This window comes from Argopecten irradians, chromosome 5, assembly GCF_041381155.1.
Source record: "Argopecten irradians isolate NY chromosome 5, Ai_NY, whole genome shotgun sequence".
Lineage (NCBI taxonomy): Eukaryota > Metazoa > Mollusca > Bivalvia > Pectinida > Pectinidae > Argopecten > Argopecten irradians.
Genome location: NC_091138.1, coordinates 34,314,773 through 34,334,224, shown reverse-complemented (window position 1 = coordinate 34,334,224; position 19,452 = coordinate 34,314,773). Strand labels below are relative to the sequence as shown.

At 35.7% G+C, this 19,452-nt stretch overlaps 1 protein-coding gene across 1 annotated transcript; it reads right to left on the bottom strand.

Moving 5' to 3' along the window:
- Positions 1 to 6,288: 6,288 nt before the first annotated feature.
- Positions 6,289 to 10,827, bottom strand: LOC138323632 (L-threonine ammonia-lyase-like). Its single transcript, XM_069268374.1, has 3 exons — positions 10,378 to 10,827; positions 7,861 to 8,209; positions 6,289 to 7,050 (listed from the first exon to the last, which is right to left on the bottom strand). Exons 1-3 carry the CDS (start codon positions 10,495 to 10,497, stop codon positions 6,551 to 6,553), a joined length of 969 nt encoding a protein of 322 aa, XP_069124475.1. The 5' UTR covers positions 10,498 to 10,827; the 3' UTR covers positions 6,289 to 6,550.
- Between the last annotated feature and the right edge of the window lie 8,625 nt (positions 10,828 to 19,452).

Here is a 19,452-nt window from a genome sequence, read left to right as displayed (position 1 = left end):
TTATGCTAGACACATTATATATACAGTACATTTACATTGAGATCCGGTGGGCTGGGTAGATATAGGCCACACATCTTCTGTAGTATTCATTTAATTTGTGTGTGAAATGATGATGGATAGGATAGCAATATAGATTATAATCTATTATCATATACAGTGGTTGCATACATCCAGGACAGATCATTTACATGTACATGTACATGTAGCTAAACCACTCCATATTAATGTATAGTCTAATATGTTTTGCACCATCCTTGATACAAGGGTTACTATCAATGTTGTTATGCAGGTATATCCACCACTGGACTGCTCATAGTAAAACTGAAAAAAAACCAACTGATCACAGGCCTGCAGAAACTTAGTTCGAAGACTACATAGAGAGCGACACCCAACATAAGCCACATGATGCACTGTTATTCAATTCTTTCTCTGTACATCAAATTTTCTAAACTACCTACTCACCAGTTGTGCATACAGAGCCTTTTGTTTTGCTATGACATAATCCAGGGGTGGAATCATGACAGTTATGTATTGAGAATGTTCATTACATACATTTACTTTTCTTTTATACAGGACAAACCTTTTTTCAAGGAAGTGCATTTTGTGTTGGACTTCAAGATGATATACTCAAGAACTGCCTTATGCTGCTCTAACAGAAGTGTGTGGTCATTAATATCAAGAAGATTCTTTCTAAATAGTTATAATGCAAGAATGATATGTGGTATAAACTCAAATACACCTGTCTACCAAAGCAAAATGAAACCCTTTATGGGAAATAATCATCAACAAGTAGTGACATTTTCATCAGGGAAATATTCATGGTCAGATGATGGAAGAATTGGTCAGAAATCAGCACAAGAAGATGAGAAATTCAGAACAATTTACAGACACCCTGACATCAAACACTATGCAATGCTATCCAAATTTAAGTCAGTAGTTTATGTTGGAACAGTAGCAAACGTTTTATACTGTTGTTCTACACTGCAGTCACCAGATACAAACTTACCAATGTATTTCCTAGGATTTTCATTATCAATTATAGCTGCTGTCAGCATTACAGGTTTTAGTCAATATGCTTCTAAGTTTGTAGGTGTAATCAGGATTAATGAGGACAACCAGACACTCAAAGTGTCCCATCTGAATTTCAGAGGAACAAGAAAAGATTTATATATAGACACTGGTGATATTGTTCCCCTGTTACAGACTTCTTACACTGATGACAACAAAGTGCCTTTCTGTACCAAGGATGGCAAAGTTGATCTCTACATGTCATTTACCAAGGGCCATATTTTAGACCACGACATGTTCTACAAGCTTTTCCGTTGAATAAGATGAATAAAATGTGAGTGAAAATGTAGTGTTCTCATTTAAGATTGAAGTGTTGACTTTTTCATCAACTTCATTTTTAATCAACATTTACATAATAAAAATTCAACTGTTCCATGTGTTCTGGTACTAACAATATAATTGGACATTGGAAATGTCCGAATTCAGTGTCAGGCTACGGCCAGAGGAATATCTGGCATGTATACAGGCAATATATCTTTAGGTCAATTTGATATGAAAAAAATCTTGACATGAAATTTACAAGAAATTCATATTGACTTGAAAAAATCTTCATGTGAAATTCAGACCAATTTCAGGTCAATTTCATATGAATTTCAGGTCAATTTTAGGTCAAGGATTTGGTATGAATTGATGGTTTTGCTCTTTTCAGGTTACCGGTAAAATTTCATCAGAAATTGACCTGAAGACATTAACGCCTGTGTATTTTACAGCATGAAGGCATTAGTTTTAGAACTTTAAACAGCTGTCTTTATGTGTCCTCGGTTTCGGAACTTTCGATTTAAAAAAAAAAAGATTTTTGGGAGGTAAAATTTAATCTAAATTCATCCATCCATAACCAAAGTCTCTTTTTTTATAACTTAAATATGGAGATGCAGAGGTCAGGTGATTAACGTTTCCAACAACTCTGCCACCAAATACATACGAGTTCAAAGATGCTGATATTAGGTCTATCGGGGATTTTTCATCATTTACTCTGGCTTTCCGCTCCGTCCGTCAGTCTGGCATATCCTGAATGAATATGGCAGTTAATGTCCAAATGCTGATAAAATGTTCCAGAAAACATGTATTTGGGGTATGGAATTTTGGGGTTTGTTCGAATTAAATTTTTGTCTGAAAATCTAGTGAGATAAATTTTGTACTTTAAATAGAAAACAAGATTTATTATGTGACTAAGCTGATCACCTACTTGAATTTTATAGATAATATGTGATAATTTGTTTATGCAAATTATTTTCACGAATGAAAAACATGCACACCAATGCGACGAAATTAATAATTAATTGATAGGTAATAAATTGACAAATGAAGAAACAACGCTACAGTAAAAATAACATCGATATGATGCTACCGGTATTTAGTACTATAAACAAGTGTACAATGTACATTTTGTATTTGTATTAATAAAATTTTCGCGTGTTACTAGTGTTTGCCAGGTACATTATTAATACTCATTAGTGCACATGAAATAGCGTAATATAAAGAATTAGTTCAATATATTTTAACATCATCAATACAGAGACATAGTGCCTCATAATGACAACTAGAATATACAAAAATTTTCATATGCACGTGCGCGGTCACCTGCACGTGCCTTGTGTACACGCTTCAGTGTTCTGGCGATATAGGTAGAACGTGCGAACACGTCCAGAGTTGAAGAGTCTAGGACAAGCCAGATAGTTTGGAAGAGAGATGAAAAAAATCGAAATATGTTTAATTAAATGGTGAACTACAGCAAACTCTTGAGCTACTTGGAATCAGACGGTAGCTTAACTAAAGAAGTGGTAAAAAGGATTGGAATAGAAAAACATCTCCTGTTTTGAAGAAAGACAGAAAAAAATAGGACTTTCCATTCGTCACAGCGATTCTTTGTTTTGTGTAATTTGTAGTATTGTGTACCAATTGTAAGTTAAGATCTCCTGGACTTGGACCAAGTTGTATCCCTATTGTTGCATCCCATGCTAATGAAAACTTACTTTTTCGAAGAAGCCAAATAGCGGTAAGTGGATCTCTATCTTATTCAATTTGACTCTTCTTCTATACCACAGATTGTATTACATGTATATGTCAACAAGGATCATTAATCATGTAGTATCCACAGGCGCTTGCAGATCATGTAGTATGTTGTACAGAGTTGTCGTGAAAATATAACGTATAGGGCTACCAGTACAGTTATACATGTACTTTTTACAGCGATTTTATATATTAATATACATTGTATTATCTGCAAGCCCTGTGGTAGTAGGCCTAGCTGTTATGTTTTGTTTTAGGAACACAAGAACCCGATACTTATGATATAAAGATATCGCAGAATGATTTTAGTTCGTTTCTGAGATTCGAAGCTATAAACATCCAAGTTTTATGGATCTAGATTAAATTACTACACTGTAGTAACTACTTGTAAATCGTACCTCTATCACATGCCGTAAAATTATGAAAAGAAAGCTTGGCGTGACAGAAAAATTATCCATTCCAATGTATGCAATCTACACAATGTATAGCTTCGTGCCATTCGTTTACGAAAATCGCTATAGTGCACATAATGTTGCGTGACGACGGAATACATACCAATTTCAATTGATTATCAATACTAATAAAGTCTTAGCAAATTATCGATCTACATATATTTTCATTGCCAATTATTTCATCACATGCTATGCATTTGAACGATTTAACAATACCACGGCGATTATTCAGCTAGTCTGTAGCAGGCTGGATAGACTAATGATTAGCAGGCGTTATGAACATTGGCAATATCACTAGGTGTTGAATATGTCAGAAATTGACTCACTCTCGCTTATTCAGCCAATTATCATTAGATGCCCCTTCTATAAAAGTCGCCTTATACGATCCTGCTTTGGATACAGCAGGTAAAATGTTAACGCCCTACCTGAAGCTTACCGATCCTCCCCTGTAACTTACGAAAACCCTTCTGTATTAGTAAAACTTAATATACCATTTCTCTCTTGGTATTGCTTACATCAACTTCGCTAGCCAAGGGTATTAGTCAGATTCTCTTTCTACTAGAATCGGATTTAATACCCTTGGCTAGCGAAGTTGTGCTTACATATGCCTTTCTGTATTGACAAAAACTTACAAATGCCATTCTCTCTTAGCGAAGTTTACAATTGTCATGGAAATGATTACAAATGCCCTTATCTTCAATATTGGTGAAAGTTACAAAAAGTGACAAATGTCCTTAAGAATTGGTGAAAGTTACAAATATCCTTCAATATTGGTGAAACTTACAAATGTCTTTCAGTATTGGTGACACTTACAAATATCCTTCAATATTGGTGAAGCATATAAATGCCCTTCAATGTTGGTGAAACTTACAAATGGCCAAAGTTACCAATGTCCTTCAATATCGATGAAAGTTACAAATGTCCTTCAATATTGGTGAAAGTTACAAATGTCCTTCAATATAGGCGAAAGTTACAAATGTCCGTCAATATTGGTGAAAGTTACAAATGTCCTTCAATATTGAGGAAACTTACAAATGGCCAAAGTTACCAATGTCCTTCAATATCGATGAAAGTTACAAATGTCCTTCAATATTGGTGAAAGTTACAAATGTCCTTCAATATAGGCGAAAGTTACAAATGTCCGTCAATATTGGTGAAAGTTACAAATGTCCTTCAATATAGGCGAAAGTTACAAATGTCCGTCAATATTGGTGAAAGTTACAAATGTCCTTCAATATAGGCGAAAGTTACAAATGTCCGTCAATATTGGTGAAAGTTACAAATGTCCTTCAAGATAGGCGAAAGTTACAAATGTCCGTCAATATTGGTGAAACTTACAAATGGCCTTCAGTATTGGTGAAACTTGCTTATATTCTTCAATATTGGTGAAATTTACAAATGTCTTTAATTATGATGAAACTTACAATATCCTTCAATAATGGTGAAATTTACTAATGTCTTGCAGTATTGGTGAAATTTATAAATGTCTTTCAATATTGTTGAAAGTTACAAATGGCCTTCAATATTGGTGAAACATACAAATGTCTTTCAATATTGTTGAAAGTTACAAATGGCCTTCAATATTGGTGAAACATACAAATGTCTTTCAATATTGGTGAAAGTTACAAATGGCCTTCAATTTTGGTGAAACATACAAATGTCTTTCAATATTGGTGAAAGTTACAAATTGCCTCCAATATCGGTGAAACTTACAAATGTCTTTTAATATTGGTGAAACTTACAAATGTCCGTCAATATTGGTGAAACTTGCTTATATTCTTCAATATTGGGGAAACTTACAAATATCTAATAACGGTGAAAGTTACAATACCCTTCAATAATGGTGAAATTTACTAATGTCCGTCAATATTGGTGAAACTTGCTTATATTCTTCAATATTTGTGAAACTTACAAATATCTAATAATGGAGAAAGTTACAATACCCTTTAATAATGGTGAAATTTACTAATGTCCTGCAGTATTGGTGAAATTTATATATGTCCTTCAATATTGGTGAGATTTACAAATGTCCTCTATTTTCGAGGAACTTACAAATGACTTTCTATTTTCATGCTTTTACTTGTAGATTTGTTGCGATAACTATACTTGTTGTCATTATTTGACATCTTAAAATGCTATTATTGATGTAACTATCGGTATAATGCCAACTTCCAAACGTACTCCTTCATACGAAGTTGCCCTTAATATTAATTCGGCTTTTAGCCAAGTATTTGTTCCGATTGAAGAAGGCCCATTCCTGCTTACCCATCACAAAAACACATCGATGTCTGTAAAACGTAGTTTTTTTCCTAGAGGATTTGTTGATTAAGACGACCTATTCGCAATGTGTCCAGGTGGGTGTACCATTCGATGTTTTTAGCGAGGAAGTTCTAACCGTTAAGTAGGCAATCATTCTGGAGATCAGAAAGAAATACTACAAACACTCATTATTCACTCTGTCTATATCGTACTCTGTCCTTACATGATCTTAACTGCATGGTGATATAACGACCAGGGAGACATAAGTGAACAAAACTGTTGTTGTAGTGATGTCTTTTTTCGTCCTGTCAATTTCTCCTTTCTGTTTTTATGGCTAAAGAGTAGCAATAGTAAGTAACGTTAAGTAAGGGTACTGTTTACGTGTATGTATACTTTCTGTTTAACTTGTGATATTGTTCTTAGCATTTAATGTTTGTTGATAGATTTTGCAAATCAGCATATATTAGATTGAATGTACAGTATACAATGAGAATGTTACTTGATTAGGAAGGCCGTATGAACATACATTTATTGGCTTACTTATATCTCAAAACTGTTGGATTTCTATTACTTAGTAATACTTTCTTACTCCATAAAAAAACTTTTGGTTGTTCCTTGATATTCTTCTTACATATGCAGGGGGAACGTTGTTATACTTTTTGTGATATTTAAGCAATGCCTGTAGAACAGAATGCTATCTAATCATAACGATGATCATTCGTTCATACTTGTTTGAATTTGAGGACATCAAGGTTCTCTCCTTACTGAGGTATCTGTCCTTGTAGAATCGTTGTCAGTTTGTCTATGTCAATATTGCCACCAGACACAACACACACAATGTTGCCCTTTCCAGCCTTTCCTGTCAGGGCTGCCGCTAAAGGGGCAGCACCTGCTCCTTCGGCGATTACATGATTCCTTTCAGCCATCAATTTCAAAGAATCCACAACTTCCTGCAGACTAACAACAATGCAATCGTATAATAACCTGCGTGCCAGCGGCCACATTTCCTTCAGGACCGCTTTTCCACCCATACCATCAATGAAAGAAGCCTTGTAATCAAACTGGACAGGCTGGTCCTCTTCCATTGATGCTTTTAACGGAGCCGCTGTTTCCACCTCGCATGCGTATACTTTGACTTCCGGTTTAAGCGCCTTGACGGCCGAAGCAATTCCACACGACAACCCTCCTCCTCCATAGGGAGCAATAATCGCATCGACTTCCGGTAAACTTTCGACGATTTCTAAACCAATGGTCCCATTTCCTAAAATGCGATTCTTAGAAGAATGAACATGATTAGGTTTTAACCAACATGCTAAGTAAGAACTGTCAATATTGCGACATTGGTTTAAATTCCATTAGTATGATATGCCTGGAACGAATGAATTAAATATGTTTGTCAATCAATAATCCTTTACTAGAAACCTAAAAGGAAAAATACACTGACTGTTATAGGAAAATAAGCATTTACATCCATATATAATATAACACATATTTCTGTATTCTATAAACATATGTGCCAACATAATCAATGTGTTAAATGCCCACTACCTTTCCGGAGCAAAATTTAAAGGTTTCTTAAAAACATTAATAACAAAAGAAAATATATATCGATGGCTTAAGATGAGGTTACAACACCAAACATATGCAAGATTTCCTGTCTAATGTACGATAAAAGTGGAGATTCATTTCGCTGTTTTGCCGTCTGGCGCAGTGATAGTCAACTACCGCGCGGCATTTAGGACGACGGCGGGAAACATAAAACGACCCGCTTTATGAAAATTAACATTTTATTTATTCTAATTAAACCGTTCTGAAGGTGATGATAAGTGTGCTAGTAAACGTATAGTTCATAACTTCTGCGACTCTACAAAATTATTGATCTCGTTTTACATTCCTATTATAAAAATTAAAAGCCGTTTCGGAAAGGTAGTGGCCCTTTAAGGACAAAATAAGAAATGTCATTGGCCGTAGATAAGTGAAGTACATTGAACTGTACCTTGTAGGTTAAACACACCATCATCGAGCAGATAAAAAGTTTACGCATGATAACGATCTATAGTGTGTGATTTACCTGCTATGACTGAAGGATCCGACACCGGATGTACAAAGGTCCCGGACATCCCATCATAGTTGTGTGTCTCTAAGACCTTCCACCATTCACTGAATGGTACTTTGATGATGTCGCCACCCAGTCTCTGTATGGCCGCTAGCTTAGTGAGCGGGGCGTGGTCAGGGACGATCACATTGCAGGGGATACCAAGCTTTTGTGTGTTCCATGCCAGACCCTGGGCGAAGTTTCCGGCACTAGCTGTATAAACACCATCTTTAAGTTTGTCAGCCGGCACCTTTCCTAATGCATTGCAGGCTCCGCGCAATTTAAATGATCCTATTGGTTGGAGATTTTCCAATTTCAGATATATCTGAAAAATGATAAATTGGCAGAGTTTTCCACAATATTGATCTTCGTTTCCAATTTTAATAACGGAAATGTCTCCTTAGTCGACTTAGTATTTATTTGTTGCATTACATCTTATTACTCAAATGTTCATTCTCATTCAACAAAAATCTAAAAACAAATTTAAAAAAAAAAAAAATCATATGCCAAGGTGGCTTATCCTTAACCAAATAAGTTAACCCTCATTTCTGCAAAATTCAAGGTATATAAGTTACCGGTAAATGTGGCTTTGGAAAGATAATGACTGCTGTTCAGCGACCTTTTTCTTTTAAAAATAGAACGTTAATAGCTTCCGTGCTTTAACAACAACCTTGGATGTCAATAAATTTTTAAAAGTGCACTTAAGTTTGGTCGTCTGAACCTATATTGTGAACCTAGTATATAACCAATATCTTGTGCCTTTTTATTGTATGTCACGATGACTTCACCCACAGAAGTTTTGTCACATCATATCGCTCGAACAAAAATCTGATAAAGATAAACAATATCTCGGTCAAATGCCAGATATTTCCATGAGATTACAATATGACTTGGGTGGGTATGGGTATAAACATATAATGTTATCAAACAGATTGAAAACTTCGATTTCGGGTCATCCGACCTGAAGGAATTTTCTTTTCTTTCGGACACTTTTTTCCTTAATCGCTGAAAGGATTACACAAGATTACAACTGAGTATACTTGATCAATGTTTTTTGTAATGACATGAAGGACCCGTGCGCAATTCTTCTCTGGCTTGAATCTTTAAAATTATTTCATATGTAGAAATATTGGTTGTTTGTCTTTGTAATAACTATTTCAGTATGGAGTAAAATACTAAAAAGTACTAGCGTTGTTTTAGTTTTATAACTACCTCGTAAAACAACTACAGTTTATGCACAATGGACATTTTAACGTTATATTATACAATTATGGCTCTCTATGGAGGGATACATCTAGAATTATTTCATTATAAAGAAAAAAATTAAAAGAAATCCATAAATTTGTTACATCAACAAGCTATCTAAATCTCTGGTAAAAGAAATAATGAAGATATTTCCCAACAACGTTGCTAAATACGTCGGACTGCAAAACAATAAGCATCAACTTCAGCCTCCAAGGGGTTATTTTCCCGGGGTTATTTCTCTCAGGGGTTATTTCCCTCATCTCCCAATTCTGGGGAAACATCTAATTTATTCAATGTCATGTGATCAAGTTTAATCCAATCAGAACATTCTAAATGTAAGTGAGTTAAAATAAACTCAATAGAAAGGCATGTTTAAAATACTACCTTTACAAATACGTGATAGTTGCATTTCATTAACAACTTTTAGTAGCACAAATTGATCATACGCTGACCAATATCATTGGTGTACTACTTATCCTTATTCAGAAAATATCAATAGACGTGAGGTATGTTTTGATAAGAAGAAAATTAAAGAATTATGAGTATATGCATGTTACTTAGTTATTTGCATTGATCATATGCCATACATGTGTAAATATCTATTTATCTACATTGGTAGACGGCGTTGAGAAAATGTAATAACCTAATCCCATATTCTTTGTATTTTCAAATCAAGCTACATTGAACGTTATCGGTATTAAAACAAAGGTATCTAGTTAAACTTAATTAACATTTTTATGTAAATGTTTTACTACGAAATATATGATATTAATTTGAATGTATAAATGTGCAACAATATGTATAAACTAAGTATTCTGTTTTCAATATAAAAAATATAATTACAAGTAGTTTGAATGTTTTAATGCTAATTTCTTACGACACCAACACGTTGATTTCTGGGTACACAATATATTTCTAATGACATTGCGTTTGAAGACTTTTCCGGAGTTGAAAGAGATAGTTGAACACATATAACTTATGCAAACTTTTCATGTGGAGGGATTTTATCCTGAATTCCACGCATCTATGTAACAATCATAGTCAATGTCCTACATTAGAATGTCAAAATTACGCTTAACGGGTCAACGCGCGGCTGTAAACAACAATACCTGTATAGTGACCACTCCATAGTTGAACATAACGTGTGTATACATATCACACATGCATACACATAAGTATGTATGTGTGTAAAAGGAAACACAAGAAAGTGCAAGTAACTTGATAATTAAGTGAAGAAAATACACATACATTCACATCTGGCACGTTGTAGTTCAGAGCAACAAGCGGACTTTTCTGAACCTTCCCGTCTAACCTTCTTCGTGCGTTTTCTATGTCCTCCAGAGGAATCCCGTTAGTTGTGTAATCCATGACCCCTGTTTAACATCGGCTTAGTAGCAGACGACGGCGATAACACATTTATCTAGTTCTAAAACCACGACGTCACGTAACCATCACAAATCTATGACTCTGTCTGGGCGAGTCAGCAAACTTGTGAAAGTTAATATGCAAACAACTATTGCTCTTTTCTGCATCCGTTATCAAGTCAGTGGATTTTGGCAGCCATCTTGGATCATAGTCGCGTATAGTTTGCTTATTAAATATCACTACACTGACCAAAGTAATAATTGCATGATATATGCTACATGTATATGTATTAGTATAACAACTTATTATGTAAATGCATAGTAATTCTAGCTTTGTTCCGATGTGAAAACTTTTACTTTTTGAAATATTATGTAATAGGCTAACGATAATTAAAACATGGCTGTGATGTCACCTATTGTTATAACTCGCGGGGTATAGTCGGAGCAAAGTCTACTATTATCATTTACTTCTGTTGAATAGTTACCTTTTCCTGTGGAATAGTTTGTGAACTATTCCACGAGAAAAGGTAACTATTCCACAGTTGAAGGTAAATATAGAGACTGGTGAATAGTTTAGCATGTAGTCAAAAATACCTCCTTATTCATTAAATCCACGGAGAGATGGATTAAAGATTAAACATGGTACTTATCAAAGTTGTCGTGATGTATTTGTAAACTTATTTTCATAATACCGATACACAATTTTTATCGCTTCATTCCAAAATAAATTTCATAATTTCTTTCACAGCCACTGTATCCATAACCTTAAAAAAGAATTCATTTTAAAAATAAATCTAGAAGAGAGAAGATTAAGATTAAATTCCATTAGACAAATGCTGAATTTTCTGCCAAAATGAAAATTTTCCATATTTCGATATCCAAATCACTTCATATCCCACAAAAATGTCATCTATCAAACAAATTTACATCCCAAAACTTTTCATGAAGATAATAATTCCCAAGGAATACTTTCAAAAACACACTCTTTTGTCATATGATTTCACTTTTTTGTGTATATGTAGCGGTAGCATTATGATTCAAAATAATTGGAGAATATTTTTTTTTCCTCCTTCTAAATTTTGATAAGCTCCCTCTAGGTGTTGATGCAGAAAGGATAATTCCCCGGGGAAATGCTATGTGAACTTATTGAGCTAGCTAGAGCTTTAAATTGCACCATGGAAAACCAGTCGTCCATATCAGTTTAGATTTGGTTGATTGGTTACATTAACGTCCTATTAACATTCAGGGTACGTTGCATATCTGTGTAGAGATATTATTGCGACAAAAAAGTAATAATTCAAATAAATAACATAATAACTTATATACAATGCAGCATTCGGGTAAGCAAAGGAAGCATTATGTATAAAAAGACCATCTTTAAAGACAAATAATAAAGCAGCAAATATTATGACTATCACAGAAACAGAGATGCTGCGAGTGAAGTGATTTCGTTTAACTGGTTATGCCTGCATCACGAGCATCATAACTCCTTTAAGCGATATTTTCTCAACTCCATTAAGACTGCATCACAAGAGGAAACAGTAATTTTGTAAATGAAGATATTTCTTGGAACTCTATAACACAATATTTTCTGTAACTCCATTAACCGATATTTTCTAAGACTCCTGAAAATAAGATGATTTCTGGGAAAACATCGACCGGGAAACATCGATGATGTGAGTGGGATTTTCCTGAAACTCCTTAAGCCAACATTTCTGGAGCTCCATTAACACCGCTTGCAAACAAAAACAGATATTTGTATAGATAATTTAAGGACACAGATAATAACTCCATAATGCTACATTTTCTGAAATTCTTTAAGTCCGCATTGCCAACAGCAAACAGATGCTGAAAATAAGAGGATTTCGTTGAACTGGTTTTGGTCGTAATGATACAGGAGAAACGGCCATGTTATGATTAAGACATTTCTTTGGAACTGGATAAGCCGATATTTTCTGGAACTCCATTAAGGTCACATTGCCAAAAGAAACAGAGATGCTGAGAGAGAAGTGATTTCGTTAAACTGGTTATGCCCGTACCGCGAGCAGAAACATAGATGATGAGAGTGAGGCATTTTCTGGAACTCCTTTTACCGATATTTTCTAAACTGCATTAAGACCGCATGGCAAGAGGAAACGGTGATGTTGTAAATGACGATATTTTCTGTAATTCCATCAACTGATATTTTCTAAGACTCCTTCAATCCGCATCGCCAACAGAAACAGAGATTCTGAAAATAAGACGATTTCGTTAAATCTGTTGATCAGCATCAACCACATTATCGATGATGTGAATGAGATTTTTCCTGAAACTCCTTAAGCTAATGGAACTGCATTAACACCGCTTCGCCAATAGAAACATATATTTGTATAGATAATTTAAGGACACAGATAATGTTTTGAAACACATTTGAAGAATATTCGTCAAATTGTGACCATTGAATTGATATTGTTTTTCTGAACATGTTCAACTTTACTGACCATAAGGAATGAGTGTGACCGCCCAAAAGTAGCAGAGGCGGCTTAACTACTTCTAAACCATGAACTTTGTGGATATAAAAGACCGCATCCAGTTCATAGCAAGGAGCTTATGGCCTGAAACATTCCAAATGATCAGGTCACGAGGCTACTAGGTTGCAGCATCCGTACATGTTTATAACCTCCTTCGACATGTACAGTCGAGTAATGCTACCATCAGGAGACAGCCTAGCGAAGTATTATAAAAATCACAGACAAGAAGTTGATCGTCTGTCAAATGGTCACATTTTAACAAGTATTCTTCACCACAACATATTAAGATGATTTCGTTAAAACGGAATATCCAGCAGAAACGGGGAGATTGAGATAGAGATTATTTTCTGGAAAGCATTTCCAAGAGCAAAGATTTCGTAGAAATACTGAAAGTTAGAAGATGTTGTTGAATCTGTTACGTCCGTATCGAGAGAGGAAATGGGGATGCTGTGAATGAGATATTTTCTGAAAATCCTGAAGCCAAAAAATTTCTAGACCACCTTTAATACCGCATCCCAACAGAGATGCTGAGAGGGAGATAATTTCGTTGAACTGATTATGCCCGCATCACCAGCAGACACACAAATTATAGGAATGAAACATTTTTGGGAACTCTATAAGTGATTTTTTCCTGAGAATCCTTAAATCCGCATCTGCCAACAGAAACAGAGACGCTGAAAATGAGATGATATCGTTGAACTGTTAAAGTCCGAATAGACATAAGAATTAGGGAGGCTAAAACTGAGATGATTGCATTAAACTAATTGAATCTGCATCGCCAACGGAAACAACGATATTGTGAATGAGATATCTCCTGGAACTCCTAAATAACGCATTAACAGCAGAAACAGAGATGCTGAGAGTTAGATGATTTCGTTGAATTAAATATGCCCATATCGCCAGCAGAAACACAGATGATGAAAGTAAGACATTTCTGGGAAACTCCATAATGCTACATTTTTTTAATTCCTTCAATCCGCATCGCCAACAGAAACAGAGATGCTGAAAATGAGATGATTTCGTTCAACTGTTGAAGTCCGAATAGACATAAGAATTAGGGAGGCTAAAACTGAGATGATTGCATTAAACTAATTGAATCTGCATCGCCAACGGAAACAACGATATTGTGAATGAGATATCTCCTGGAACTCCTAAATAACGCATTAACAGCAGAAACAGAGATACTGAGAGTTAGATGATTTCGTTGAATTAAATATGCCCATATCGCCAGCAGAAACACAGATGATGAAAGTAAGACATCTGGAAAACTCCATAATGCTACATTTTTTTAAATTCCTTAAATCCGCATTGTCAACAGAAACAGAGATGCTGAAAATAAGATGATTTCATTGAACTGGTTTAGGTCGCAATGATACAGGAGAAGCGGCCATGTTATGATTAAGACATTTCTTTGGAACTCGATAAGGCGATATTTTCTGGAACTCCATTAAGGTCACATTGCCAAAAGAAACAGAGATGCTGAGAGAGAAGTGATTTCGTTAAACTGGTTATGCCCGTACCGCGAGCAGAAACATAGATGATGAGAGTGAGGCATTTTCTGGAACTCCTTTTACCAATATTTTCTAAACTGCATTAAGACCGCATGTGAAGAGGAAACAATTATGTTGTAAATGACGATATTTTTTCTGAGACTCCTTCAATCCGCATCGCCAACAGAAACAGAGATGCTGAAAATAAGACGATTTCGTTAAATCTGTTGATCAGCATCAACCAAATTATCGATGATGTGAATGAGATTTTTCCTGAAACTCCTCAAGCTATTGGAACTGCATTAACACCGATTCGCCAATAGAAACATATATTTGTATAGATAATTTAAGGACACAGATAATGTTTTTGAAACACATTTGAAGAACATTCGTCAAATTGTGACCATTAAATTGATATTGTTATTCTGAACATGTTCAACTTTACTGACCATAAGGAATGAGTGTGACCGCCCAAAAGTAGCAGAGGCGGCTTAACTACTTCTAAACCATGAACTTTGTGGATATAAAAGACCGCATCCAGTTCATAGCAAGGAGCTTATGGCCTGAAACATTCCAAATGATCAGGTCACGAGGCTACTAGGTTGCAGCATCCGTACATGTTTATAACCTCCTTCGACATGTACAGTCGAGTAATGCTACCATCAGGAGACAGCCTAGCGAAGTATTATAAAAAATCACAGACAAGAAGTTGATCGTCTGTCGAATGGTCACATTTTAACAAGTATTCTTCACCACAGCATAATAAGATGATTTCGTTAAAACGGAATATCCAGCAGAAACAGGGAGATTGAGATAGATATTATTTTCTGGAAAGCATTTCCAAGAGCAAAGATTTCGTAGAAATACTGAAAGTTAGAAGATGTTGTTGAATCTGTTACGTCCGTATCGAGAGAGGAAATGGGGATGCTGTGAATGAGATATTTTCTGAAAATCCTGAAGCCAAAAATTTCTAGACCATCTTTAAGACCGCATCCCAACAGAGATGCTGAAAGGGAGATAATTTCGTTGAAATGATTATGCCCGCATCACCAGAGACACACAAATTATAGGAATGAAACATTTTTGGGAACTCCATAAGTGATTTTTTCCTGAGAATCCTTAAATCCGCATCTGCCAACAGAAACAGAGACGCTGAAAATGAGATGATTTCGTTCAACTGTTGAAGTCCGAATAGACATAAGAATTAGGGAGGCTAAAACTGAGATGATTGCATTAAACTAATTGAATCTGCATCGCCAACGGAAACAACGATATTGTGAATGAGATATCTCCTGGAACTCCTAAATAACGCATTAACAGCAGAAACAGAGATGCTGAGAGTTAGATGATTTCGTTGAATTAAATATGCCCATATCGCCAGCAGAAACACAGATGATGAAAGTAAGACATCTGGAAAACTCCATAATGCTACATTTTTTTAAATTCCTTAAATCCGCATTGTCAACAGAAACAGAGATGCTGAAAATGAGATGATTTCGTTCAACTGTTGAAGTCCGAATAGACATAAGAATTAGGGAGGCTAAAACTGAGATGATTGCATTAAACTAATTGAATCTGCATCGCCAACGGAAACAACGATATTGTGAATGAGATATCTCCTGGAACTCCTACATAACGCATTAACAGCAGAAACAGAGATACTGAGAGTTAGATGATTTCGTTGAATTAAATATGCCCATATCGCCAGCAGAAACACAGATGATGAAAGTAAGACATTTCTGGGAAACTCCATAATGCTACATTTTTTTTAATTCCTTCAATCCGCATTGTCAACAGAAACAGAGATGCTGAAAATGAGATGATTTCATTGAACTGGTTTAGGTCGCAATGATACAGGAGAAGCGGCCATGTTATGATTAAGACATTTCTTTGGAACTCGATAAGGCGATATTTTCTGGAACTCCATTAAGGTCACATTGCCAAAAGAAACAGAGATGCTGAGAGAGAAGTGATTTCGTTAAACTGGTTATGCCCGTACCGCGAGCAGAAACATAGATGATGAGAGTGAGGCATTTTCTGGAACTCCTTTTACCAATATTTTCTAAACTGCATTAAGACCGCATGTGAAGAGGAAACGATTATGTTGTAAATGACGATATTTTCTGTAACGATATTTTTTCTGAGACTCCTTCAATCCGCATCGCCAACAGAAACAGAGATGCTGAAAATGAGACGATTTCGTTAAATCTGTTGATCAGCATCAACCAAATTATCGATGATGTGAATTAGATTTTTCCTGAAACTCCTTAAGCTATTGGAACTGCATTAACACCGCTTCGCCAATAGAAACATATATTTGTATAGATAATTTAAGGACACAGATAATGTTTTGAAACACATTTGAAGAACATTCGTCAAATTGTGACCATTGAATTGATATTGTTATTCTGAACATGTTCAACTTTACTGACCATAAGGAATGAGTGTGACCGCCCAAAAGTAGCAGAGGCGGCTTAACTACTTCTAAACCATGAACTTTGTGGATATAAAAGACCGCATCCAGTTCATAGCAAGGAGCTTATGGCCTGAAACATTCCAAATGATCAGGTCACGAGGCTACTAGGTTGCAGCATCCGTACATGTTTATAACCTCCTTCGACATGTACAGTCGAGTAATGCTACCATCAGGAGACAGCCTAGCGAAGTATTATAAAAATCACAGACAAGAAGTTGATCGTCTGTCAAATGGTCACATTTTAACAAGTATTCTTCACCACAGCATAATAAGATGATTTCGTTAAAACGGAATATCCAGCAGAAACAGGGAGATTGAGATAGATATTATTTTCTGGAAAGCATTTCCAAGAGCAAAGATTTCGTAGAAATACTGAAAGTTAGAAGATGTTGTTGAATCTGTTACGTCCGTATCGAGAGAGGAAATGGGGATGCTGTGAATGAGATATTTTCTGAAAATCCTGAAGCCAAAAATTTCTAGACCACCTTTAAGACCGCATCCCAACAGAGATGCTGAAAGGGAGATAATTTCGTTGAAATGATTATTATGCCCGCATCACCAGAGACACACAAATTATAGGAATGAAACATTTTTGGGAACTCCATAAGTGATTTTTTCCTGAGAATCCTTAAATCCGCATCTGCCAACAGAAACAGAGACGCTGAAAATGAGATGATATCGTTCAACTGTTGAAGTCCGAATAGACATAAGAATTAGGGAGGCTAAAACTGAGATAATTGCATTAAACTAATTGAATCTGCATCGCCAACGGAAACAACGATATTGTGAATGAGATATCTCCTGGAACTCCTAAATAACGCATTAACAGCAGAAACAGAGATGCTGAGAGTTAGATGATTTCGTTGAATTAAATATGCCCATATCGCCAGCAGAAACACAGATGATGAAAGTAAGCCAGCAGAAACATAGATGATGAAAGTAAGACATTTCTGGGAAACTCCATAATGCTACATTTTTATTAATTCCTTCAATCCGCATTGTCAACAGAAACAGAGATGCTGAAAATGAGATGATTTCATTGAACTGGTTTAGGTCGCAATGATACAGGAGAAGCGGCCATGTTATGATTAAGACATTTCTTTGGAACTCGATAAGGCGATATTTTCTGGAACTCCATTAAGGTCACATTGCCAAAAGAAACAGAGATGCTGAGAGAGAAGTGATTTCGTTAAACTGGTTATGCCCGTACCGCGAGCAGAAACATAGATGATGAGAGTGAGGCATTTTCTGGAACTCCTTTTACCGATATTTTCTAAACTGCATTAAGACCGCATGTCAAGAGGAAACGGTTATGTTGTAAATGACGATATTTTCTGTAATTCCATAAACTGATATTTTCTAAGACTCCTTCAATCCGCATCGCCAACAGAAACAGAGATGCTGAAAATGAGACGATTTCGTTAAATCTGTTGATCAGCATCAACCAAATTATCGATGATGTGAATGAGATTTTTCCTGAAACTCCTCAAGCTATTGGAACTGCATTAACACCGATTCGCCAATAGAAACATATATTTGTATAGATAATTTAAGGACACAGATAATGTTTTGAAACACATTTGAAGAACATTCGTCAAATTGTGACCATTGAATTGATATTGTTATTCTGAACATGTTCAACTTTACTGACCATAAGGAATGAGTGTGACCGCCCAAAAGTAGCAGAGGCGGCTTAACTACTTCTAAACCATGAACTTTGTGGATATAAAAGACCGCATCCAGTTCATAGCAAGGAGCTTATGGCCTGAAACATTCCAAATGATCAGGTCACGAGGCTACTAGGTTGCAGCATCCGTACATGTTTATAACCTCCTTCGACATGTACAGTCGAGTAATGCTACCATCAGGAGACAGCCTAGCGAAGTATTATAAAAATCACAGACAAGAAGTTGATCGTCTGTCAAATGGTCACATTTTAACAAGTATTCTTCACCACAGCATAATAAGATGATTTCGTTAAAACGGAATATCCAGCAGAAACAGGGAGAGATTGAGATAGATATTATTTTCTGGAAAGCATTTCCAAGAGCAAAGATTTCGTAGAAATACTGAAAGTTAGAAGATGTTGTTGAATCTGTTACGTCCGTATCGAGAGAGGAAATGGGGATGCTGTGAATGAGATATTTTCTGAAAATCCTGAAGCCAAAAATTTCTAGACCACCTTTAAGACCGCATCCCAACAGAGATGCTGAAAGGGAGATAATTTCGTTGAACTGATTATGCCCGCATCACCAGAGACACACAAATTATAGGAATGAAACATTTTTGGGAACTCCATAAGTGATTTTTTCCTGAGAATCCTTAAATCCGCATCTGCCAACAGAAACAGAGACGCTGAAAATGAGATGATTTCGTTCAACTGTTGAAGTCCGAATAGACATAAGAATTAGGGAGGCTAAAACTGAGATAATTGCATTAAACTAATTGAATCTGCATCGCCAACGGAAACAACGATATTGTGA

Excerpts from the sequence above, each read along its gene's own strand:
- LOC138323632 (XM_069268374.1), bottom strand. The coding sequence starts at position 10,497 with ATGGATTACACAACTAACGGGATTCCTCTGGAGGACATAGAAAACGCA. Across the intron at positions 8,210-10,377 it reads ACAACGTGCCAGATGTGAAT|ATATATCTGAAATTGGAAAA; the intron begins GTATGTGTATTT and ends ATCATTTTTCAG. Across the intron at positions 7,051-7,860 it reads GGATCCTTCAGTCATAGCAG|GAAATGGGACCATTGGTTTA; the intron begins GTAAATCACACA and ends ATCGCATTTTAG.